Raw genomic sequence first — 25,350 nt, forward strand, 5'->3', positions numbered from 1 at the left:
TTATTAAAAAATAAATCATTGAATATGTTTATTATACCTTTTACTAATTACGTTTATATACATCAAGTAAGGTGATTTGTTTCATATTTTTCAGATACTCTATTAATTATCTTAGGTAACCTGCCAAAGGTAAGTTTAATTATATTGAATAAAGAAGGTAAGCGAATAGGTCCTGTTGGCTCTCATTCCATTAATTGGATATGGTAATTTGATTTTGCCCAAACTGAGGCAGTTCCTCTAATCGTGTAATCGTAAGAAACTATTCTCAAATGGGGCTGGTGTTTTCTTTAAAAACATTATGATTTCTTAATGATTGGTTGTATGGGAGCCCTTATTAAATATTGAGTTTGAATTTCCAAAACAAAGAACTGGTTTTTAATTTAAATTAAAAAAAAAAAAAAGAGATACAAGCCTGAAATATTGGACATTTTGCACTCTTTTCTCCCGCCATACGCCTGCTTAACACCTCTAAGAACAATCCTATGTACATACATCATTCTCCTCCTCTTCCAGCCAATCAACTCAACCGGGCTCCCACTTCAGCATCGGCGCCGAAGTGAGTGGCTCGGAATTGAAGACCCTCGGTCAGCTCCTCAACAGCCACTGCTCCCATGCTCAGTCCTTCGCCAGTTTCCTGCAGCACATGGTGCTTCAGCTGCTCGATCTGATACAGCAGTTTGAGGGTCTCGTCGTCAAGATTGTCATCCTCTAAGCGCAACTGACGCTGCTGCTCTCGTTCCTCGTCCACATCCCATTCGAGCGATTCCGGTGTTGAGATGTGCGACCAGGAGTTCTGCGTCGATGAGCACAAGGAGGTGCGCGTGAATGAGCCGCCGTGTCGCTGGCTGCCCATCCGCCCATGTCGCGCCACTTGTCGCCCATGGATGCCCGCCATCGTGGCTACATTCGCCAGCTGTTCGAGGGAGACGTAGAGCGGATTTTGCGAAGCTGGGGGTGGTTCCTTTTGCTGGAGCTGGTACTGCCGCAGTTGCGAGTACTCGTGCTCCCACTCGAGATCCAACGAGGAGCTGGCCCGCGAGGTGGACATGCGGTGGTAGGTCCCGTGTCCCATTTCCGTCTCCCTGCTGGTTGTGGTCTGGGCATTAAGCAGCTTACAGGCGTCTAGGTTTTGCATCTGAATGTCGGGCATGGCACTGTTGAGGGTGATAAGGCTGAGAAGAGGTCCCTTAATGCGGTTTTGGGGTTCAACCAACCTGTTACTCTGAAGCTTGGCGTAGCTGGGCTGCTGCTCCCAGTACTTGTCCAGGAATTGAGAGCAATGCCGCCTACGCCGGGACCTCAGAATGCGGTAGAAAAGGCCGTGATTCTGGCAGCGTTGACTGCTTGTGGTCGATATCAGCTCCTGGCTGTGTCTGTCTGCCTTAACACTTTCCCTGGCAATGGCTCCGGATCTGCCAAGACGCCTGAAAGTACTGAAGTTGTAAGTAAAATAATGACATAGATAAATATAAATGGGTCATAGCTTTCAAAAATTGTGATATGGCCAAAGTTGATTATTTTGGTATTAAATTTAAATATAAGGAATGAGCAAATTGAGAAAATCTAGAAGTCAAACGGGCTAACACTTTCGAGATAAACTGGATTTATAGTTACAGATCATCAATATATCATAAATATATTTATTATATTTAAAATGTATTTATGAGAAGTCAAATACTCCTTGGTTTAGACTGCATATTTTTATATTCAGAAAGGAAACCTTAATACAATTTTTTCGTATCAAAACATTGCTTTTAACCTGGAATGGTCCGCCTATATGTAATAAATTTAAATTTTACAAAGTGAACTAAGTATAACAACCAAATAATGTTGGATTTCCTTACATTGTCTTAATAGTTTTTAAGTAAATAGTTATGTTTACATTGTCAACAGTAAACAAACATATTTGGGTTGTGAACTCAAGGCTTGCTAAATTGCCTACTTGAACTTCCCACCTACTAGGGCTGAGAAGCTCGCCTAGGGAGTATTGTTGGACAGCGACCACTTCCAGGATATTGACCCGCGTTGACAGAAGGCAAGCGGTCAGGTGGGGTGCTGATATGCTCCCTTATGCAGCTTGGACTGGCCGCAGAGCCAATGCTAAGTGACCACCCACCCATCCGACCCAGCGCACCTCCTAAGCTCATATCGATTGCTCAGTCAGCAGCGGTCGGCGCTTATTGGATTTGTGGCACACACTTACCAGCGGCAGATATTGGCCACGCAGGATGCGGAGGAGGCTGTGGAAGGGGACGATGCCGAGGAGCTCGAAGGGGTATTAGAGTTGGAGTTAGAGGAGGTGGCGGTGGCGGTGGCGCAGCTGCCAAAACATGAACCCATTGAGCTGAACGCTGATCCTGCTGCAGTCCTGCGGGTACCTTTGCGGCAGCGCCTATAACTTTACGTAGCCACCTGCCCCGCACTGGGGCTCATAGCGCGGCCTTTTTCGCCAGCTGCACACTCCACTCGTCACGGGCTTGGGTCAAGGCTCCGCTGGCCGGACTCCGTGGCTCTGCACTTTTATTGTTTTGACTCTGGAGAGCCTCTGAAACGCAACTCCACACACACACTGGCCTAGCGCGTAACTGTTTTACATGCGCCGTGGGTCGACGTCACTGGGTGACGCACCCCGCGTCGATGTTGCAGAAGCGCTCGGGAAGCCTAGCGACAGAGTTACTGTTTGGCCAGCCAGCTGACGACGGGTGTGTGGGGGGCGGGAAGGCCGACTTTTGACAGTCAGCTGTTGGGCCCTATGCGCTATGACTTTCGGTTGTGCTGTCGAGTTGCAAAAGTCAAAATGGAGCCAGTATTGATACATGGCAGCTTTTCTTAACTGTTTGGATAAAAGCTGCAGTGGTTTTCCAAAGCCAACGGACAGCTTTCGGCTTGAAGCTTATTTACTGGCTGGGGTAATAATGGTAAATGTTAAGGGATAACAGTTGGTAAGCCAGGACAAAGCTAGGGGTAAGAAGTCTGTTCAGGTGCATAATATTTGTACTTCCCCCAAATTATATGTTAAGTAGCTTTGTCCTTTCTTTTATAGAAATGTTAACAAAGTGTTGTGAACATTTAGAAACAACATATAACATAAAAGATACTTGTTCGAGAATGTAAACAGAATAGCTTTCCCAAGTGAAATGTTAATTAAAATATAACTCATTTGTCTCAAATTCAAAAATAAAATAAATTAATTTTATGCAATATGGATTTAAGTTACTTTTGAAATGAAATCCCAAATTAAAAGTAAATCAAATATTAAATAGTATATATACTTACTGTATGTATTAAAAGTTTATTTTGGCATAATTATAGAAATATATTAATTTAAAGTGTTTTTTTTTTTTTTGCAGCGACCTATGGAGTCTGGAGAGTTCTCAAATATTCATATTTATTAATTTAATTAAATCAAAATTGAGTGTTTCACTTTCTTTTACTTGTTTAATATCTTACTTCATTCTTACCACAACTCTCTTGTGTGCTTAAATAAAAGTCTAAGATCTTGTCAAATAATGTATATATGTACATATCTCACAATACTTGGTTTCTAATGGACTTTAAAGGGCAAGGCTACATCTATTTCTTAATAAATTATGTATTTTTCCCAAGTAGCTCCAAGTGTCTGACTTACTAAAAAAGCTAAGGCTGTAAAATTAAAGTTATTTAGCTTATAAAAACACAAAATCTAAATATACTATGGATGTGTTAAATGTGTTATAATAATTTATTTATATGTGAACATATGTTGTGTTTTAAGAGTATATGACTTTTCGTTGTCGTTTCCCGGTATTTGCTGTTCTCAGCTAGTTGTTTCACTAGTTTTCACGATCTTCAATTTTCCTCACACATTTCTCTGGCATGACAATCATAAAATTCGCCCTGCTGCATTAGTTCGAGGCACTAAAAGTGCACAATCAACTCCCCCTAGAACGCAACAGGGACTGTTAGGGTTAACATATGCTGTTAGCCAGGCATTGGGAGTCTTTAAGCAGATGTAAGCCAGCATAAATCACGGCCAACCGCAACATTTGTTTATCTTTTTAACATGCCGCAGCCGAAGTACTCAGACTAAGCGTCGGGCGGACCCGAGCACCAGCCTCGGATGCTGGGAGCTCGGCAGCTCGCGTTCGAGTCGTCTCGTGCCAGTGTGAAATCGGCTGTCGTTGTGTGCGGTAGTTTCGCGAGCATCCGGATCCGCATTCGAGTTTCCGTTTCCGCCGTCGCTGAGATAGTCGTACGTGGGTTAGAGCGTTTGTGTTGTTTTCGTCAGTCGAAATAGTTAATAATAATATTTTCGATTGCCCTGCCCCAGTACATAGATGCGAATTGTTGTTTTTAATCAACTTCTGTACGAGTGTTTATTTTTAATGCACCGCCCCTGCCTCTGCCTCTGCCTAGAGAAGTTGTTGGTTTTGTGCCGGCGTCCCTGCGTCTGTCGCGCGGTCGCCTAATTAAATTGTGTTGCAAAAACGAAGAACGGCAGAGGGAAGCACTAAAATCCGTTGTTCAGCCGTCTCGTTGTTCTATTTATAAATTGATTTGCTTATATTTCTTGTAAGCTGCAGCCACGCATCCAGCCCCCGGACATTGCAACGGTGAGTTATTAGTCAAAGGAGGATGAATATGGTTAACCCTCTGGATGATGGGCAGATAACACTGTGCACCAAATGCATGCTCAGTTTCTATTTCAGAGTCAAAGAAGTATTGAAAACATACTTGTTTACTTATTAATGAGATTGCCCTCACGAACATTCAATTGTAAATTTTGCCATAAATATCAATGATATTTTGGTTTGAAGCAAAGAGGAAGGTTAACTCTATAAAAAAAGACTGCCACATCATATAACTAAAAAAAAGTAATTCATAATTTATTTTTAAGAGCTTTTATTATATATATTTAAATAAACAAGAAAGGAAGCTAACTTCGGCCCGCCGAAGTTTAAATACCCTTGCAGATAGAAATTCTACGGAATCCATACCATATAAATTATATATATATGTGTTTAAAAACAATGAAGTAATACCTGATTTTATTTCATTCACCTATACATATTATATTTGCAGCTTTATATTCCCAGATTTGTATTTTTCTTCTACATCAAACGATCGTTTGTATGGCACCTATATGATATAGTCGTCCGATTTTCATAAAATTATACACAAAATAATATATATATATTATACAACAAAAATTGTAGAATAATATTAAATGGCTATATCTCAAATTTGATCCAATTCTATAGAGAACTGAAAAAGTTAAAATTTTTTTTGTAAAAATTTTCCGATCATTCCTATGGCAGCTATATGATATAGTCGTCCGATCCGGCCCGTTCCGACATATATACGAGTGAGAGTATATAGAAGGCTAACTACAAAGTTTCATTCAGATAGCTTCAAAACTGAGAGACTAGTTTGCGTAGAAACGGACAGACGGACAGACGGACAGACGGACATGGCTAGATCGACTCGGCTGTTGATCCTGATCAAGACTATATATACTTTATATAGTCGGAGGTGCCTCCTTCACTGCGTTGCAAACTTCTGACTGAAATTATAATACCCTGCAAGGGTATAAAAATCTCCTTGAATCGTTGCATATGAAAATAGTTTAGGTAACAAAAAATTCCATATCTGTAAGAGAGTTAGTGAGTCTTAGTTATTCCTTTATAAAACCCAATTTAACTAATGATCTGGCTAATAAAATATATACTGAATATAGATGTATGTAAAAAATTCGATCTTTTCTCCTTAGTGTGTTACCAAAAAATATGTTTAATAAAAGAAATAGCAATTTACTCTTCTGCTGAATAACAGATATATCATACAGATTCCCTTAAATTGCAAAATTACTGTCAATTCAAAAATGGTATTTTAAAATTCAGTCATTGCTGAACATTAACAGTACCTTATTAAGTGGTCACGATGAAAAGCTTGCATACGTTTTAGAATGACTCTGTGATATACACTTTTATATTTCAATCTGTCTGTCTGTTTAATGGGTGCTTGGTTGCGTTATTATTATGTTCCGCGATATATTGCTTTGAATTACCTCATAAACTGGCATTGCCGTTGTTGAAGTCCAGCAGTTTGCCACCCAAGCATTTTCCACCTCTACATCGTCCGGCTGAGTTATTAAACATTTTGCTCTCTCTTGTACTGTTTATTTATGCTGCCTTTTGTAGTTCGCCCTCATTGCGCGGCTTCCGTTGGGCGAAAGGAAGCTGCAGCTGCATCGGGTAACTTATCAAAGTCTTGTTCATCTCGTCCCCCCTTAGCTCTTAGTAAGGCGTATTAACTTTCTAGGATTTACCGTCTTTACAACTAATAGCATGAAAAGTCGCACTTTCTAGTTAATTCGCTCACACCAATGTGTCTGTGTTCGGGTTGTATATAACAAATACTAAATGTTTTATAATCTGTTAAATGGAATAAAAAAAGGCGGGATGCCTTTGTTTTTTTTTCATAGAAATTTTAAAAGTAGGAACTACATAAGAAACCTTTTTCCTGCCTTGCAAAAAATATTAATAAGTTTGAGACTTCCGGGTAGATTTTAATACGTCCCAAATGCTAAACTCGTCACGCCATAAAGTAAAAGGTGGAACAGCTGCAATCCGACAAAATAAAGCAAGGAAGTCAATTAGGAGAAGTATATATAAATATACAACCCCCTCACAATACTTACTATTTTAAGCATGGGTATATCATTGACAATATAAAAGTTCTTATGATCATTTGGCTCTATAGCGTCGTTTTAAATTTCATTGTGCTTCAACAAGAAAACTTTTGTTCTTATTTTTTGGTTTTTGATAAAAACTATTTTTTATAGTTGTACTTATTGTGTGTTTTTTTTTTTAATTAGAAAAATTAATTGTTTAGTCCATGCGATTTGTGTCTTGATGTTGTGTGATGATGTCGTGAGGTCAAAAACTCTTGTAAATGTATAAATTGAAGACCTTAGCTTTTTTATTGAGATGGATCCAAGGGGGCGGGGGACAAATGTTGATTTTTATCAACACTTCTTTGCATAATTCTCAAAAAAGCAAATACGATTTGGAGATGGGTCACTTAAAAATACTATTACTGAGCGTATTTTTCGAGAGTATATTCACTTGAATGCATGAATAAAATTGAAAAATTATTAGGATTCTAAAAACTAGATACTTATAATACTCGTATATATGTTAACTAAAAGCCATAGAGAGAATTTAGAACTCGTCAATGTGGTTTTGAATTATTAATTACCATAAAGCTGAACTTTAAGTGTAATCTTCGAAGTGGTCTCTTTCGCGAAACCGTCAAAGACGTTGGCAAAGTTTATGATTCTGGAGACCGGAAGTCATCGTATTTTCACATTTTGCACAGCAGCTCCATTGACGGTGATCAATTCTGTTGGCTGTGATTTAAGTGCGCTTAAGTTTTGTGGCGAAAAAGGTTGCCTCCGCTCCAGTGCCACCAATCCCTATCATTTGCATTTCACTTTTGCGTGAGGCGAGAGAAAATGTAAATTGATTTATTATGCACAATCGAATGAACGCTCCGTGGGAGTCGCACCCGGAGTACAGAGCCGGAGCCCAGCCCGGAGGCAGGAGGCGGACTCACGCCGACTAGCGGTCACCGCTGGTTGGTTCCCTTTGGCCATAGTCGTGCGTGCGTTTTTTTCTGTTCGTCCTTTATGCAGCTGCAGGATTTCGAAAAGGTAGAGATACTGCCTACGGGGCATAAACACAGTTATTAATACTGATATAAATAAAAAACGACGAGAAAGTATGGTACAGCCAAGATGGGGGTGCCTCCTGATGGCAAGCTAGACAACAAATTAAACGAAATTAAGTTCCAAAAGATAGCTCTTCGCTAATTGCATTACATTGATTTATTTATTAAAACACTTTAAAAAATATTTTAAACAAGAAAGGAAGCTAACTTCGGCACGCCGAAGTTTATATACCCTTGCAGATAGAACTTCTATGAATAAAAAACCATACAATACAAATTATATATCTTTGTGTTAAAAAAACAATGAAGTAATACCTGCTTTCATTTCATTCACCTATACATATTATATTTGCAGTTTTACATTCACTGATTTGCATTTTTCCTCCACATCAAACGATCGTTTGTATGGCACCTATATGATATAGTCGTCCGATTTTCATGAATTTACCACAAAATTTAAGACTTAAATTAAATGCCTATACCTAAAATTTGATGAAAATCAGTTGAAAACTGAAAAGGTTATAAATTTAATTGTATTAATTTCTCGATCGTTCCTATGGGAGCTATATGATATAGTAGTCCGATTTTCATAAAATTTTATGCAAAATTGTAGAGTATAGTAAAATGGCTATATCTCAAATTTGATCCAATTCTATTGAAAACTGAAAAAGTTAAAAATTTTTTTGTAAAAATTTTCCGATCAATTCTATGGCAGCTATATGATATAGTCGTCCGATCCGGCCCGTTCCGACATATATACGAGTGAGAGTATATAGAAGGCTAACTACAAAGTTTCATTCAGATAGCTTCAAAACTGAGAGACTAGTTTGCGTAGAAACGGACAGACGGACAGACGGACAGACGGACATGGCTAGATCAACTCGGCTGTTAATCCTGATCAAGAATATAAATACTTTATATAGTCGGAGGTGCCTCCTTCACTGCGTTGCAAACTTCTGACTGAAATTATAATACCCTGCAAGGGTAGAAAAATAGTATCTGATATAAGATTTTAACTTCCAAACCAAGTAAAAATATCTTTTGCGATAATTGTTTTAAATTAGGTTTATTTTTGTTGACTGTGTCACTTATTTTACAATGCTGTACCGATCGTATAGATCCAAAAAACTGTTATTAAAGAAAATGCAACGTATTGTAAATATACATTTGGTTTAGGATTTCCCACGCGACATTGCCATTTCTAACTTGGTAGAAAACACAAGGGAGCATCTAGAAATCATAAGCCAGTGAAGGTGGAGGCACAAAGGAAAATCTGAATGTTTTGCCATAAAAGCTTTTCGCAATAATACATTGCGAATTGTTTTCTTATTTGTAATTTGCATGGCGAAAGCATAGTGGCGGGATGGGACTTAGTTATTTTGAGACCATCAACTTACATATGAGAGAATGTTAGACATTGGGTAATAGAAAATTCTTTGTGGTGCTAACATTTATGTACATACATACATATATGTATTATGAAATTCGAGAGTGGGGCTGGAGCATGAAGCTCCAAACAGAGCTAGAGAACGTCCTTAAGTGACTGAAATAACACTCTTAAATGGCGGCTGAGAAATCAATTAAGTTCACAAATTGATTTCAATAACCCTTGCTAAATGGAAAATCCAGTGAAGTTGTCGAAGCAAGCATTCTAATTGAAATGCATTCATATTGCAATACAATGAAGAGATTGGAGTGCTGGGAAGGATGAATCCGGATGAAGGCGCTTGGCTGCCCTGGCATGCCCTGGCAGGAGTGTCAGACAACAGCTGACGGAGCAAATTGCTTTGCGCTTATGACACGAGCAGGAATTGCAAACAAAAAACAAAAATGGGAGAAAAAATCTGCATACACATAGGTAGACAACCAACCGCAGAAGGAAGTCGGTGAGTCCAATGATAATACCGAGTAGGGTCCAGCCATGCCATGCCGGACATGGGTCGGCCCTGAAGTCTCCCATAAGCGGTTTACCCAGCTCTGCTGTATGGGGCTTTTTAACATTATTTGGTTCAAGCTACGTCTGATTGAGTGCCTGATTAGGTTTCAATTAGAAGAGTATGAGACTTGATAAAAGTAGGCTTTCATTTTATCAAACAAAGACACTTTAAAGCGAGTCAAGACAGCAATACTCAGGGGAGTAATAATAAAATAATATACATTCTCCCTTTAAACAAGAATACATTTTTAAGGGATTTAAATATATAGTTATTTAATTTATTGTTCTTATATTTCAGAAAAGCGATAAACAACAATAAAACGATTTAAATTATATGTGAAACGTTTATGAAAACTCACAACTGCTTCAATAAACAGAAATCTCAAAGACTTTAATTAAAAACATGATACAACATATTTTGGCGAAGTAATTGATTAACATAGTTTGCTTGCATAATTTATAAGCCAGACAAGAGTAAATAAAATCGAAATCCATTCATCGGCCAAAATGTTAAACTGTTTTGAAGCGCTTTTTGTGATTTTGTGTGTGGGCCTGGGATGTCTACTTTTTACAACTCAGGCTCTGAGCACCGATACCGGAAGTGATGGCAGTGCCGGCAGCATCGGCGGATCAACCCTGAATAATGGTAAGTGTTGTATTTTATTAAATCATCAACCAATTAAACATACTTTAATATATTTCAACAACAAGAAATTAGACAAAAAACGATTTTGTTAGAGCTGTTTTTGGTCCGAAAAAGCTGTAAAGCTTTAAAATATTCCCACTTTATTAAAATTTTTAAATTGTGATTCATACTTTTTAATTTAATTTAATTTGATTATCCGATTCTGTCACCTGTTTTGTATTACTTTTTATTTTTTATTTTTTTAATTCCAAACAGAAGTTGTTTAAATGCATGTAATTATGTGTTAAAATAAGGAGATTCCAAACTTTTGCAAAACTTGATGTTTTGTATATATTTAATAATTTATTAACCTAAAATTTTAAACTACGTTTTTGTATAAAATATAATATTTAAATGACTTTAATGTAAGGTACTTCACTGGCGAACCCGAAACGGTTATGATTTCGGCTTATGCCAATTAATATTCCCGGCGGCACATTTAATTTCCATTATTTAATTGCATTGCAATCATGAGCCGCAAAAAATATTTTCGACTGGGTCAGTGTAGTAAAAAATGTACTCGTAAATCGCTTGCTTTTTGACATATGGACATATATGACATTTCCAGAGTTTGAGGGAGGATGTCAGCTTGTCCAAAATTAAGGCTAACTAAAATAATTGGGCCTTGGGCCAGGGTATATTTCCAAACTGAAATCCAAAATATGGCTGTAAGCGGTGTAATTGCAGGTCACAACTTGTGACCGGCTAAAGACTTAAAGAATGGCGGCTTGATGGTGGAGTAACTTAACCCTTAACCCCAGTTATCCTACATCCTTTGCCATTAACATTTGCATTATTGTCTCCGCCTCTTTTCTGCTCGCAAATGAGTATTTCATTAACGTTATTAATATTTTCATTGCTGAGAATTTTGCGTTTCATGCTCCTCACGCTTTTTCGTACCCGCCGCGAACGCCCTCCTTGGTGGCTGTCGCTGGAATAAAAAGTTTATTATGACGCCTGTTGTTGCTGCGGCTCCTCTTGTTGGTTTACATTTTCCATGGCTTAATAATTGCTCATTTCACTTGCAGCTGCCTTTTGTTTGGATTTTATTATATTTGTTGTTCTTGTTGTTAACAATTATGAGGCCACTTAAATAAATTTTATTGCTGTCAGGCTGTATTTATCCAATGCAGCCCGCTTCCTCCCACTAGGCCACTCCTCCCGCCCCTTGTTTCTGAGCGACTCACAAAGCAAATTGACAATTATTCCTGACCTTTCCCCATGCCAACCATTTTCCCTTTAGCAGTTAACCAGGAAAATGACAAATGAGCGAACTGAAAACTTTTGCATGCCATTTATTAGCTTGGAAAGTTTTTACGCTTGGTGCGATTTTGATTTAGCTTCGGGCAATGAGATCAACTTGAACAGTTTTGGTTCGGTACGAGGGATTCTGATAAATGTTATGGAATCGGGGTTGGGAAATTATGAATGGGAAACCCCACAAAACAACACGACGATTAATCCCTTAATAATTCTCCCTTGAACGCTATATAAAACAATTGCCACCAAAGAAAATTAAATAACGCTTACTTGTTATCAAGTTATGCACTTAAGTTGTCTTTGAATTAAGTAATCTGCGTGTTAATAATAATGGGTAAGAGTTAGTTAACTACAAGTAACTATATGCGACCTAATTAGTATCATATAAAGCGAAAAACTATTCATTACGTCCTTGCACTAAACACCCTGCTAGCACACACGCTCTAATGAGCCTTATTTTCGTTACGATGTTTTTGTTATGGATAAAAATAAGAGTCCTGTCAACTAAATTTCATATGCAAATCCCCCAAACCGACCATAGCTACCTGATAATCTGCTTGATTTATGCGAGTGCACAGGGAGCAACCCCTCAGCGAGAGAGTGAACCCTGCCCTGCCCAGAGCCGAAGCCCATTCCAAGGATAATAGGATGCCGTCGGCTCTCGGGGCACATCATTAATCTCGGCATGACGCCCATGCGGGATGCGGCAGACGGGCTGTTCCGGGCCGGGCCAGGCCGCCCATCAGGTTACTGCCACGGGCTACTAGACATTGGCCCAGGCTGGGATCTACTGACCTTCGCCCAATAACTCAATGCTCGGCGGCACAGGGAAGACACGGACACGTGCTAATTGCTAATCAAGGCAGATAAGTGCCTGGCATGCCCGTAGATAACGCCCACCCCGCATTACCCATTACCCATTAGCCGGTGAAGCCAAGCGAAAATCATTTTATTTTTATTGCTTGCCGATTGGCTGTAGCAAAAAAAAAAAGGAAAAAAGGATATGGTATAGGTAGAAGGTAGACTAAGGTATTTTCCCCAAGTACTCCTGTGGCAACGATCCCCTGTGATCTCAGTAATACAAGATGGAATTCGCGGGCTATAATCATAAGCTTGTTATTAATGGATACTTTTTAGTGGTTGTTGGCCTTCATTCTTGGAATGGATTTCTGTCCGGCAGACAAATGATCTCCTGCTTACAAGTCATTGGGTTTTGTGCCTTATCTGCGATCTAACATAATAATGGGTTCGGGACCGCCACAGCCCTCACTACATCTATCATACAGATGGGTTGAGTAGATCCCTTCCCATGGATTCACCAATCACTTCACTTTGAGGCATTCCCTCTATTTCTTTTTGAATGGTTTTGGGTGCTTCCACTGTGCCATAACCACTTTCTCACACAACACACACACTTCGAACAGAGGATTCCACAGAGCCTTTGTTTAAATGTGACATTACATAATGATACCCAACACTTAGCTCCGGGGAACGAGGGACTTTCAACGACCTTTTATGGTTCTGTCCCCATCTTCCGCGGCAATTTGGCTGAGAAAGCCATTCCGAGTGTGTTGTGATTGTTGTCTCCACTTAAATACCAAATTAAGTGTAATTTTTATTGTCCTCGGCACACATACACAGATATACGAGCACATAAGCACACAGTTGACAAATTTGATTTTTGTGACTGACACCACCGACACCACTTCCCTTATCCAGCCATGACTTTTCTTCGCCGCCATCACTGTGTTTTTGGCTTAGTTTTTGTTGTTTTGTAATTGTTTACGTAATGTAATGCACACACATGTCTAGCGGATGACGGGAGACTGTATGGCGATGTCTGGCTGAGTTAAATCATTTGGCTGCCACTTAATGACGTTAAGTTCAGAGGATATGACGGATACCCAGCTCGACGTGGAGCATTTGCCAACCGGGCAAAGGCGCTAAGAGTGCTTGACGAGATTGAATCAAAGTGTTTTTTGCCACTCTGGCTTTCCAATACACTCTGGAGGTGTCTTACTGCAAGTCAAGGACAAGGAAGATAAGATTAAGATTGATTATAACCAATACCCAGAGCTACAATAACTCTGTGAAAAGAGTATGCGAATTATTGAAATACCGAAACCTTTTTTATCATAAAGATTTCAATTCAGTAAATATTTGACTAAAATGTAATAATTGATTATAATACAAATTTATTAATACTAAAATACATGATGATGTATACTGGATTTCAGACAGTGGTGATACTGATACCTTTCCTGGGCTGAAAAACATTTTAAAAGTCTTTCAGGACATGATAAAATATTACTGTTTTCTTATAAAGCTAATTTGTATTACTAATCAAACCTTTTGAAATCATTCCTTCTCGCGGAAAAATTAATATTAATTTTTTTTTTGGGCTATGTTATGAGTTCTTTACAGATATCGATTCAAAGAACGCGAATACTTTTAGTTTAGTTATGATCGATTGCAGATACGATACTTTAATTCGATTCCAAACTTAGTATATAAATTTGGACTTCCCGCTGTTAGTTTCCTTTCTTGTTATGTGTGATTTAAATAATACAAATATCAAATTCTGTATATTTATGAGGCGAAAAAATTAATATAACGTCTTCTTGTTATGGCAACAACAACACCTTTTAAATGAGTGTCATTTTTAATTCGCTTTCTCCTGGCTTAAAGGCCTTTGGTTATAGAACTGGCCTATTAGCCGTTCTATGGTTGATTTTTTGTCCGACTTTGTACCGTACTCAACGAAAAGTGATTTTTGCTAGAGCTTATTTGATGGGCGAAATGTTTTTCTGGGAAATCTTGCCAAACGCAGGGACGGCCTTGTCGGAGCCTGCGGAGACCACAACCGCCGACTTTAATTAAATTAACAACACGAATTGTCAAACGCAATACGCGCAGTCAGTCTTCGCGGCGGCACAACAACGAGTTGTGAGCAGAACTGGGAAGTTGGGGAAGCAAACCTTATTAAAAACGTGTCAGAAACATTTTCATAAATATTTCAGGTGCAACTTTTTTTCCAGCGTGTCAAAGTGCCAAAACCAAAGTGTCAAACTGTTTGCGGAAAGGCTACGAAATCAATAAGCTGTTGAAGTTTGTTTCGTGCTGTCGGCTCGAGGCGAGTGTGTCCGAAAGTTTTGTCCGTGGCAAGCAACAAGTTTATAAATAAGGAAAACATGCAAATTTCAATTCAATCCAGAGTCAACAAATGTTCTGAGCCAGACAATAAATGAATATTTATGGAAAAGGGACAAACCAATTTGCTTTAAATGTTGGTTAAATTGCTTGGGATACTTTGTAAAGTGTTAGGGAACAATTGTGAATAAGTTGCCAGATTTAAGATGAAGGCAACTAATCAATTACTCAGAGTTTGATCGCCTGCAAAAGTGAAGCACAAAGAGTTTGACGAGCTAATTGAAAATACATTTTCCAATTACTTTTATGTGCAATGGAAATTAGTTATATCTTGCTTTTAAATTGATGACTGAAGGAGTTAATTTTACAGTGTCTTTGGAAAGATAAAGCTTGATCCCTCTTCATATGTAGAATAATGCGGACGCAATGTGTAATAAAAATTGGTTCCCTTAAATGAAGGTTGATAACAAAATGTTATTGGTTTTGGGATCTCCTCAAAAAAAAAAACTGGGAAAATGTCCGAGGGACCACGACATTGAGCATGATGGGCAGACTCTTTTGTGAATCGTTCGTCCCTTTAATAAAATCAGAATAACACGCGATATCAATAAGCGAGGCGAATAAAATCAATTGTTATGATGCCATAACATATCACGTCCCTATGGGGCAGTAGATAGCGTCGTAGACATACCACGATGCAGTGCGTTCGGAAGTTTCTCCACTTGGCTGTTGTCTGCGTTGGCGAAAACTTTGAACCCTTCCGGAGGACCGGCAGCAGTTGTATTCGCCTCCTTGTGCGACTTGGGATAAACAAAGCCATAATTCAAGCAACGTTTTGCCCGCCAGCAGCCTTACTTGACTTGCATAAACAAATTGTGCTCAAGTGTACTGGAATCGCGGTGGTGCGGGGTCCGCCTCTCTCTGGCCACGCTCGTCAAGCTCGGCGTAAACATGATAGATTTATAGTTGCCTCCGCTTCTGTGGTCGGATGGCTAGATGGTCCAATGGTCGGAGGGTCGTCGGCGACATTGCAGCGTGAAACGTGTGGCATACTTAATGGCATTCGTTGGGCCAGGGCCAGGCGGCTTAAGCTTATCTCAGCTCGTAAACACATGGAGACCGGCGGCTAGTTCTAGTTGCCACATGGACCCAGGGAAGTGGATCGCGCCTGCAATCCAAGCAGGGCTAGAGTCGTCCCTTCGGGCTTCGGTGTGCTGCTCGGTCGGCACTTGACTTTGTTTTCGTCAATAAATTTTAGACAAGTTTTTCTCCCTTCCTCTCCTCCATTTTCTTGTAGTATTTGCTGCCGCCACACTGCCCCGACCGTTCGTCTCAGCTGCCATGGGCAGCCAGCAGGCAGTAGCCGGAAAAACCGCACGCCGGGCGCCCGTTGGCATGCCACAGTTTTCTGGCTTTCCTCTTTTTGTTCCATTTCCCGACGCCTGACTGTAGGCAACGTTCGATGCCAATTTGTGCTTAAATGGCGTGTTAACATTTAAATGTTATTTTTACGCCTAATAAAATGGCTCTGTGCGAAAAAAATACAAATTTGAAAATGACGTGATATTCAACAACCGATGGGAGTCTGCTGCAAACAAATATGTATGACTTGTTTAATGGTCTTGGCATACAGGGATTTATTCTTAAATATTTTTAAGCTCTACAGGAATTGTGGTAATCAATAAAATGTTTCTTCAATTTGTTCAAGGCAAGGATTAAAAACAAAGCTTAGATTCTACTATCTAGAAAAGGTATTATTCGTGTTCATTGTGTTTCTTTAACGTTAAAGCTGATCCCAATTTTGGGATCTAAACAATTCTATGGGTATCTTTTAAAGTTGTTACAATAGAAGAGCTCAAGAAGTTTATGCTTTTGCCCCAAAAAGGATTCCTTATTTTTCCGCTTATTCAAATGGCTTTAGCTAATATCGTAACAAATCCCCTTACTCTGTCGCCAGGCAAACCTTTTCCATTGTAAAACCCTCCCAGAAAGAGTGGGCCATTGGCAATCTTCTTTATCTAGTCCGATTTTCCTTTTGATTTCACACACAAAGTGCGGGAGGGGAATCAGGAAGAAACGCTGGTCGGCTTCTTTTTCGATGAAGAACTTTATTTTCGTCGAATGCGCTTGAATACATTCGTTTTCCTTTGTTTATTATTTTTTTCGCTGGCTTTATTGTTTTAAAATTGGTTATTTATACAATCCTTTCTGGTATTTACTGAGATATGTTTTTCTTGAAGATAATTCAGCTTAGAGATTAAATCCCATTGCTGACTGCTTAAAAATCGTCAAATGGAAAGGACAATCTTCTTAAGCCCTTATAATTTATAAATCTGTACTCCTCTAGAGAGGCTATAGTAAATGTAAATATCTACAAAATGTTTAATTCTGCTTTCGATTTAAGATTCGGTCTCAAGTTTGTCAGTAAATAAATCACAAGTAAATATGATTTAAAGTCGTAAAAATAGTGCAGTGTGGCGTAAGGGAACCCGCATGCCCCATTCTACAGATTCTGTGTTATAGTTTTATAGGTTTGTGTGCCATGTACCTGGGAGCACGCCCGGCTGCCGCTTAAAGGACTCGACTCGACGCGACGCCAAGGTCCTTTATCAAAGCGAAAGTTGTTGCACAGTTGCACGGCCACACACACCCTGAAAGAGAGATCCCTCCCACTTGCTCGCTCGCTTGCGGGTCAATTATCGCGCTTTGCATGCCACGAACAGTTGTCGTCCATCCTCAATCCACCAACCTCTACTCTCGGCCCTCATCCTTCCCTTTTTTTTTTATAGAGCTCCACGCTGCACCCTGCACCCTCTCTGAGCCCCCTGCACCTGCCAATGCAGTTGCGGGAAAAGCCGAAAGCCAAACAAACTTGTAGCTTAAAGTTGCTCCCATTGAGTTGGCCCTGTGTCCGCTTATTTGGCTGGTTGTCTGTTTGTTTGTGTAGCCCGCGGTTAGCCATTGCAATGAAAACTTTTTGGCCCTAACGCTAATTAGGCATTACGTATACGCTCCGCAGTCGAGGATCTTCAAGTCCGCACGCTAAATCGCGCTAATCATACAGCACGCGCTCTCCCGCATTCGCCCCTTCCCTGCCCTTTGTGCGGCAAGTACTATGCAATGGTTGCCTCAAGTGGCTGCTGCCATCTAAATTATGAAACAACAACAACAACAACAACTGGCACTCTCCAAGAATTGTGGCCATGTGCACTCAGCATCATTTAGTGGCACGTCCTCCTCCTCCTCCTCCTTCGACCTACGACCCCCGACTCCGCCTCCGCCCCGCAGGGAGCGATGCAACCTCCTTTTGTGCGGCATTGTGCGAGTGTTGGTTGCAATCTGCAAAGTATGCAAGGCAGTGAATTAGCTGAATTGCATGCGTTGGCTGCAAGCAAGCCCACAGAACCCAAAGTTTGCCGTAGATTCCAAGAAATCGTCGTTGATATAATAACTTCTTCGACTATTGCATTTTGCAGTGAACTCCCGAAAAGTTTGTTTAATTTCTTTAAAAGTAATTATAACAACATATGCTTTTTTTCGTTAATATTTGTAAGTAGTATTTCAATTCAATTGTATAGTATTTACTTATAAATGTCATTAAAAATTACATCAAGAGTAACAGACTTATTGCTCTGGTGAATTAAAAATGAAATTAATAAATAATTTAATTCAAACGACATTTATTTTCAATAAGCAACAGAGTCCAGATATCAAATATTTCAAGTCCTTGTTACTGTTATAATAAAATTTATTTAACCGCTCAAGAATAACCAATATATTTTATTTACGCCCAGAAACGGACTGAGTGAGCAACTTTTGGTTGCCATAATAACAATAAAGTAAACATTAAATGTAAAAGTGCATGAGAAACTGTAGAAAGAAATACAAAGAAACACAAACATTGTTGTCGGCGGAATATGCCCTCAGGTTGCATAAACAAAATGGTCAAAATACTGGCTATGCGATAGCCACTCTTACGAATAATAATAATAATGAAAAATGTCCAAAAACCGCACTGAAAAGCCCAGCGACAGTGGGGACACATACATACATATATGTATTACTGTTCGATATGCAAATGCCTTTATGATAATGCCTTTGCAAAATGGTGTGGGGTGTTGTTCGACTCAAGCTCCTGAATCTGGGACATATCACAGATGGGTGATGGGCTTCGTTATTGAGCCTTAATGGTTCCAACCAAAATGTATTCCGTTTTCTTGCAAAATAAAAAAATTGGGCAAAAATAACAAAGGGCCAGGCAGAAGAATAAAACTTCGGCTCTGCATTTTCCAAATCGAACGCGATGAGTTTGAAAAGTTTAAAAGCTTATTATACATTATATTATACATTTTACTTTTATTAATATTATCTTTAACTTTATACTTTTTTGTAATTAAGTAGCCCAGGAGAAAAGTATATATATATATATATATGTATATCTTAAAAAAAACGATATACTTCTAGGAATTTGTTAAGCTTTTAACCATTTCTCTATTCATATTATTTTCAAAGTTATATATTATATTATTATATTAAATTTTAAATTGTACTTATAATTACCTTAATAAGTTATACAGATGTCATACTAATCATACTAATGCTCTTATCGCTTTTCCTCCCGGCCGCATAATCTATTCGGTTGTTAGAAAACTTATGCTCCTTGTAGACAAACACTTTTGGCAACCCTCGGCCGCCTTGACCCCATATTGCTCATACGGCGTTATGCATAAGTAATATCATGTTAGTGTCAATAGTTGTCAAGGAATCGCAGTTGACAGGAGCCTCACCCCGTGGCTCGCCCCCTGATTGCCAGCTTCTTGGCAGTTCGTTACTGGCTTCACCTTCCTGTGTGAGGCTGCCCGCCAAATGACCCCATATGTTGTATTATTTCGGATTGGCATTGCTTTTCGGGAGCGCAGGGCCGCCGGCTAAATAAGAGAAGAAGCTCGTTAGTTTTGCTCTTGGCATTTCGAATCGACTCGTTTCCGGGGCGAGTGGCGGGGCGGAGCGAGTCCTTTTAGCAGGCTCCTTGTTAGGGCGCTAACGCACTGAGCTGTCCAGATCTGGTTGTGTTTGCCTCTGCCGAATGGCTGCCCGAAGGCCTGGGGGTCGCATATGTTACTTTATTGGCATTCAATTTGAGTTATCGCTATTTTTTCCTGTTCATATGCGTTTTTGCTCCACGTCCGCCGGGCGAGCTGGGGGAAATGAATTTTTTCACTCTCCCAGTCAGCCATTGTGAGGAGCTTGTTGTTGCAGCAGCTCGCATGCAACCGCCAGTCTGAGATTTCGTCGAAAGTTTACGTTTGTGCTTTGTATCTGAGCACGTTCCATGGGGCATGGAGGGACTGTGCAAGTGAATAAGGGAGCCAGAGAGGCACCAAATATCTAATCACATTTTATTTCAATTTTTATTTCACTTTATTTGATTTGATTCCATCGATATTTATTTGTATGTATCCCCCTTTCACTTTCCTGTGTGTTTTTACCAGAAGAAGATTCCCCACAGTGGCAGAATGTTCTGAGTTTAGCCTACAAAAAGCATAATAACAATAACCATACTCCTTTTTGGCATCCAAAGATCAGTTTTCGAAGCCCTCCTAACCCTTGATGACCTTCTTTCGACAATAATTATGAAATGGGCTTTCCGTTTTTATTGCTAACCAATTGATTCTTGTTTATCGACGCATGCAGCCGTCCGTTGACTTCCGTTTGGGCTTGCTGTCCCTGTCCCGGTCTCTGCCGGCTTAGGCCTTGACTTATTCATTAGTATGCAGAATTGTTGACAAGGACTGGTGGGGTCTGCCTAACCGGGAGTCTGTCCTATTAATTATAAACAAGAGGAGTCCAAAAATACAAGATACCAGGCAGACAGGCAGCCAGGCAGCCAGGCAGCCAGACCTGTCAATGTCCTTGGGGGTGTAAACAAATACTGCCACGCGCCAGTCATTAAATTTTACAAATCGTGGAGAGTACTTGTGCTTGAGGGTGTTTCTCGGCTTTTGAACTTTTTACAGGCAGCCGGTTTGAATAAGGGTTTATGGATGGCGAGTGGCAAGGTTACTCGTTAGGTGTTGCAACATCCGCAGTCACACTGCCCCTGCCACTGCCCCTGCCCCTGTTCCGGATTCAGAATTCGCAGGTGAGAAGCCTGCCAAATTTTGTCTCCATGTATCCATTAATGGGAAGACAAAGTAAGTAATGTAGAATTCGCACATGTTTTGTGCGGAAATTGCCAATTAGTAAAGTGTGCGAGTTTGAGAACTTACTCCACATGACTTTTTCTTTTATCTTATTATTAAGTGGCTGGCTGAGACTGAGAATAATCTAATGAGTCTTCGTACATCTCGATATTTACAATTGTCGATGCATCTTAATGCCTTATTTAATGGTATCTGCAAGTTAACTTGGCAATTTTGTGCCAAGAAATATATGTATGTTCTTATGGTAAACAGCATGTTTTAGTGTTACAATTAATGTATGCTTTATATCTATTTACATCTGTACGTAGTTTATTCTATTAGCTTCTTCTATTACATCTTAAAATATTTAATAAAAGAAGAGATTTAAGAATAATGTGGGAGAGTCAAGACATTGCTGCTTATGGAAGATCACGTTGGGTGGGATTCTGTCTACATTTTTTTTTAGCTTTAGCTTTGTAAAAAGATTTTTTAGTATATACTATAAACTAATGTCATTACTGTTGCTCTAGCTTGTGATTTTGAGAGGCTGGAATGACATTGGCCATTAACCCGCCTAATGCCATTTTGTGCACCCTAATTATTATCGAGAACACACAGGCCAATCGAGTCTGTGTGGGAACGTATGTAGCTTCGTTATAAAGTGCATAATTAAGAGGGGACATCTTCAAGGTAGCTTGTTTGCAGTGTCCAGTGGCCCAGGCAAGGCTGCACATTCTCGGCCGTTGAATGGCAATGGGAATCATCTGCTGCCTCGTCTGCTGTTGTTGACTCTTGCTTAATAAAGCAGCACTTAGTGTTTGATGGCGGCCCGAGGCAGATCCTCTTGCCCCATACCATGTCCTCCCCCAGCTCTGGCGGCTACTTAAACTCTTCCATTTGTGTGGGTGCAGGTGTGTGTGAGTGGGTGTGGCTGCGAGTGTGTTGCGGCTGTGATGCAGTTATGCTCATTTCCGCCTGAGTAGTTTCCGACTTTGCTTTTGCTTACATCTACTTCTGCATGCGGGGGCACACGCACAGACACTTGAGTATATGTTTACTGGCGGGGGGGTAACTTGGGAGGGTAGTACGAAAAGTTTCCAGCCAAGCAACTAAGACATTTTTTGCACCACTGACTTTTAAAATAGCCTACTTCTTATTCTTCGACCCAGTTTCTTCTCGGTACCAAATCCTTCTAGAATCAGACAGCTAAACAGACTGACATTAGCTTTGCTGAAGCCTTTGAATTTATATTAAACAGATTATATTTCTTATATAAATATATGGTTTACAATATATATTATTGGTCAGCATCCTTCTAAGCAACATTCATTGGTCTAAGTGAGGTCTTCAGGTTCAGCAAACTTCTTGAATGACCCACTTGCATATATGCAATCGCCTGAACATAAACAACAACAGGGACAACAAAAACAACAACAGCAGCAACTAGAACACACACACACACTCTTGTCACTCATTCACTCAGTCAAACTGTCAATGCTCGTTTCAATCTTTGTATTTTGTGCTTTGCCTGCAATTGGCAGCCAGGGCATCATTACATTTGCTTGATTGAACTTGCCCTGTGTACCGTGCTTCGTGTCCTGTGCTCCGTGCTCCATGGTGTGGTGGCCAGTGACTCCTACCACGGCTTTCGGGCTGCTCCAGCCTGCCCTTCCTTCACGCCCTAGATGGCTCTCCCCGTCTGTTCGCATGACAGTCGAAAAATACTCGGGACATAAAACTCAGACTAGACCAGAAGAGACCATGGTCGCAGGCAGCCAAAGGCAAGTCGCTTGCTCAGTACCTGCCAGCATGAAGTACGATATCTCCCTAAATGCATAAACACCGAGCGACCAGCTTCGAACCCACATTCAGTTGGCCAAGACAGCATTCGGGGTCGAGTTACTGCTACCCGAGCACTGACTCTTCCAACTTCAGTTGCAGCCTCAGTTGCTTTTTGTAACATTCTTCATGGCGCCTTCTGTTTAAAGGGCACTCTTCATCAGCAATGGCAAACTTGAAATATATATGTATATATATCCTTAATATTCGTTCGTGGAGCCATCACTTAATCTGTCAGCTTGGGATGAGAATAGAGCAAAATAGAAAGACAGATAAGTAGATCAACGGAATGTAGCTCAGCGGAGACAAGTCCGAAATCAGAAAGAACTCTATAGTCCGGTGCCTCGACTTTCAAATACCGGGTAAATATATAGTATTAGCTAAATAATATATCTGTAAAGTATTTAGATCTAATTTGCGTTGCATTTCGACGTAAAAGTAAACATAATTCATGCTTTACACGGTCTATCTCTGGAATAAATAAATACTTAATAAAATATCAGACTTTGAAATAGCAATTCTTTTTAATAGGACTAAGGGTTATATTAAATCAAAAAGCATTTTGATTGATAATTTGTTATATTTCTATTAGAATGGGATCGTATAGATAACGGTATAGAGCTACTTAAAAAAATGAATAAATAATGTAAAATAAAAATAATGGTGGCGCCTCTGGGTTTGTAGCAGCAACCTTTGAGTGTCTTCACAGTTTGTCGACTTTGCAGTTGCATTTTTATTGCATTTATCTCGGTTGGCGGAATGTTCGGTATTCTGGCCCAATTGACTGTGACAAGCGGCTAAAACCCCATCCCAGTTCAGACCAAAAGAAAGAGCTAACTCGGAATAGCAATGGGTAACATTGGCTTGCTTGTTGGGGGAGGCAAGGGAAAAGTTTGCCCTGTTCACATTTCAGGGTCTGTCACTCGTCTGTTGTTCTTTCTAAGCATATCAATTAGGTTGCCGTTGGTTTTTGGCTTGGCTTTGGCTCTCCGACTGGAGTTAGCTCATCATTTGCATGGAAATTACCCTGGCCCACAAGCCCCGCCCTCGATCCGCTGGAAGTTCACAACTTTGTGCCAAATCACAGTATGAGAAAACAATTGTGAAACGCACAAAAACTGAAATGGTTTTGCGCTGCGAAAGGAGGCGAACAACAAAAAAATTGTTTGAGAAAAACAAAAGTTTAACTCTTTTAAATTCATTTAAACACTTTTAGCGCTTTTCACGCTCCTCGCCAGCGAGCATCTCCAGTCCGCTAGGCGCTTTATAGACGTCCTGCCGTGGAGCGGCCAAGTTTTGTTTCGTCTTTGTTGTCCAAAAGGAGTATGAACCGACTGGCGATGAAGAAAAAAGTGGCAAAGTTTTCCCTCAAAGGCGCGACTGAAAATATAAGGATAATACGGAAAACAGTTTGAGTCTGAACAACCGGAGTCTAGTTGGAAAGCGTTATAAACACACATAAATATAGAAGACATCTCTTTAAGTTTCCTTCGCTTTGGTTCTTAAATTCTGGAATTCAGTGTTTGAATCGACGAGCCCACCGCCACCCGCCATTGAAGCGAAAGCGAAGCGCATGCCAATTGTGCAATTGTTGGAAAATTTCTTCTTTCTTTCTAGCTTTCTTTCTTTCTGCGCCTTGTCTTTTTTGTTTCTCAAAACTTGTGCGGTCTGCCCTGTCTTTCCTCTGCCAATTCCCTCTATCCCCCGTTTTACGCTTCCTGGCAAGCATTGAACTGAGTTTTTCATCCTCTGGAGACGCCAGGAACCGCTGTCCTGATAGGTATTGGTCACGACGAAACTGTCGTTGGGGGAGGGCAAGGGAAGCTAGGATATTGGGAAGCCTGGATCTGGGTGCTCTGCACTCCACGACCGTTAGCCGCTTTGATCGAATATTTAAAGTTAATGAACAAGATTGCCCAAAGAAATCCGAGCCAAACGTGCTGCGGTGCGGCAACCGCCAGGGCCCAAGACTTGCCAAAGAGTTCAATCAACCTGACAAATTTCAATCAAGATGGGGCAAAAACCGGGCACACAAATTCCGGTCTCTAAAGCCAGATCCTTGTCCGATGCGAAATCGAGGAGGAGTCACGCCACATCACAATTAGGATTCCGTTGAAGTTTTGTCATTGAATGAAAAGCGTCTGCAACTTTTATTTAACTTGTGAGGCGGCACACAGGTGGGGCTTGGTCAACAATTGCCCACGTAGACGGGGAGGGGTCACTATGGGGCTTGACTTCCCACTCACGTGTGCACACATGTAGATACATTGCAGGAAGCGAATGTGTTGACCTGCAGTACTCTTACCTTTTCGCCAAGTCCATTACCTTTCAAACTGGTTTGTCATGAGAAAAGATTAGGTTATATTTATTTTCCAATATCCTGATATCTTGAGTGGTAATTCTGTGTATTTTACTTGCCTTTATGTCTATTCTATTGATAAATATATTCATTTTACAATATATGTAGTTTTTCTTAAATTTTATTACTATTTAAGATTTGGTTTGTAAAGGCAAGCCTTTACGGTAAGAAGTCTGGTTAAATACTTTGAAGTTCAGGGTATTTGAACTTAGTTTTCCTTAAAGTAAAG

General features: G+C 40.1%; 2 protein-coding genes across 5 annotated transcripts in view; one reads left to right on the forward strand and one right to left on the reverse strand.

Annotated features, from left to right (window-relative positions):
* Positions 1 to 3: 3 nt before the first annotated feature.
* Positions 4 to 3,602, reverse strand: LOC110183439 (uncharacterized). 4 transcript variants are annotated; one of them, XM_020951722.2, is made up of 3 exons: positions 2,204 to 3,602; positions 1,215 to 1,424; positions 4 to 1,154 (listed from the first exon to the last, which is right to left on the reverse strand). In XM_020951722.2, the coding sequence occupies exons 1-3, from the start codon at positions 2,338 to 2,340 to the stop codon at positions 518 to 520; spliced, it is 984 nt and encodes a 327-aa protein (XP_020807381.2). In that variant the 5' UTR covers positions 2,341 to 3,602; the 3' UTR covers positions 4 to 517. The 4 variants fall into 4 exon arrangements, with proteins under 4 accessions (XP_020807381.2, XP_086697243.1, XP_086697244.1 ...); XM_086841117.1 differs by having other exon boundaries at positions 1,215 to 1,433; XM_086841118.1 differs by lacking the exon at positions 2,204 to 3,602 and adding an exon at positions 1,760 to 1,902.
* Positions 3,603 to 4,056: 454 nt separating this feature from the next.
* DIP-epsilon (Dpr-interacting protein epsilon) overlaps positions 4,057 to 25,350 on the forward strand; it is a 45,365-nt gene continuing 24,071 nt past the window's right edge. Inside the window, exons 1-2 of the mRNA XM_020954763.2 lie at positions 4,057 to 4,592; positions 9,945 to 10,292. Coding sequence (XP_020810422.2) covers positions 10,154 to 10,292 — 139 coding nt within the window. The 5' untranslated portion in view covers positions 4,057 to 4,592; positions 9,945 to 10,153. The remainder of the gene's footprint in view (positions 4,593 to 9,944; positions 10,293 to 25,350) is intronic.

The sequence above is a fragment of the Drosophila serrata genome, unplaced genomic scaffold (genome assembly GCF_035046125.1).
Source record: "Drosophila serrata isolate PLE 108 unplaced genomic scaffold, ASM3504612v1 contig_100, whole genome shotgun sequence".
NCBI classification, from domain to species: Eukaryota; Metazoa; Arthropoda; class Insecta; order Diptera; family Drosophilidae; genus Drosophila; species Drosophila serrata.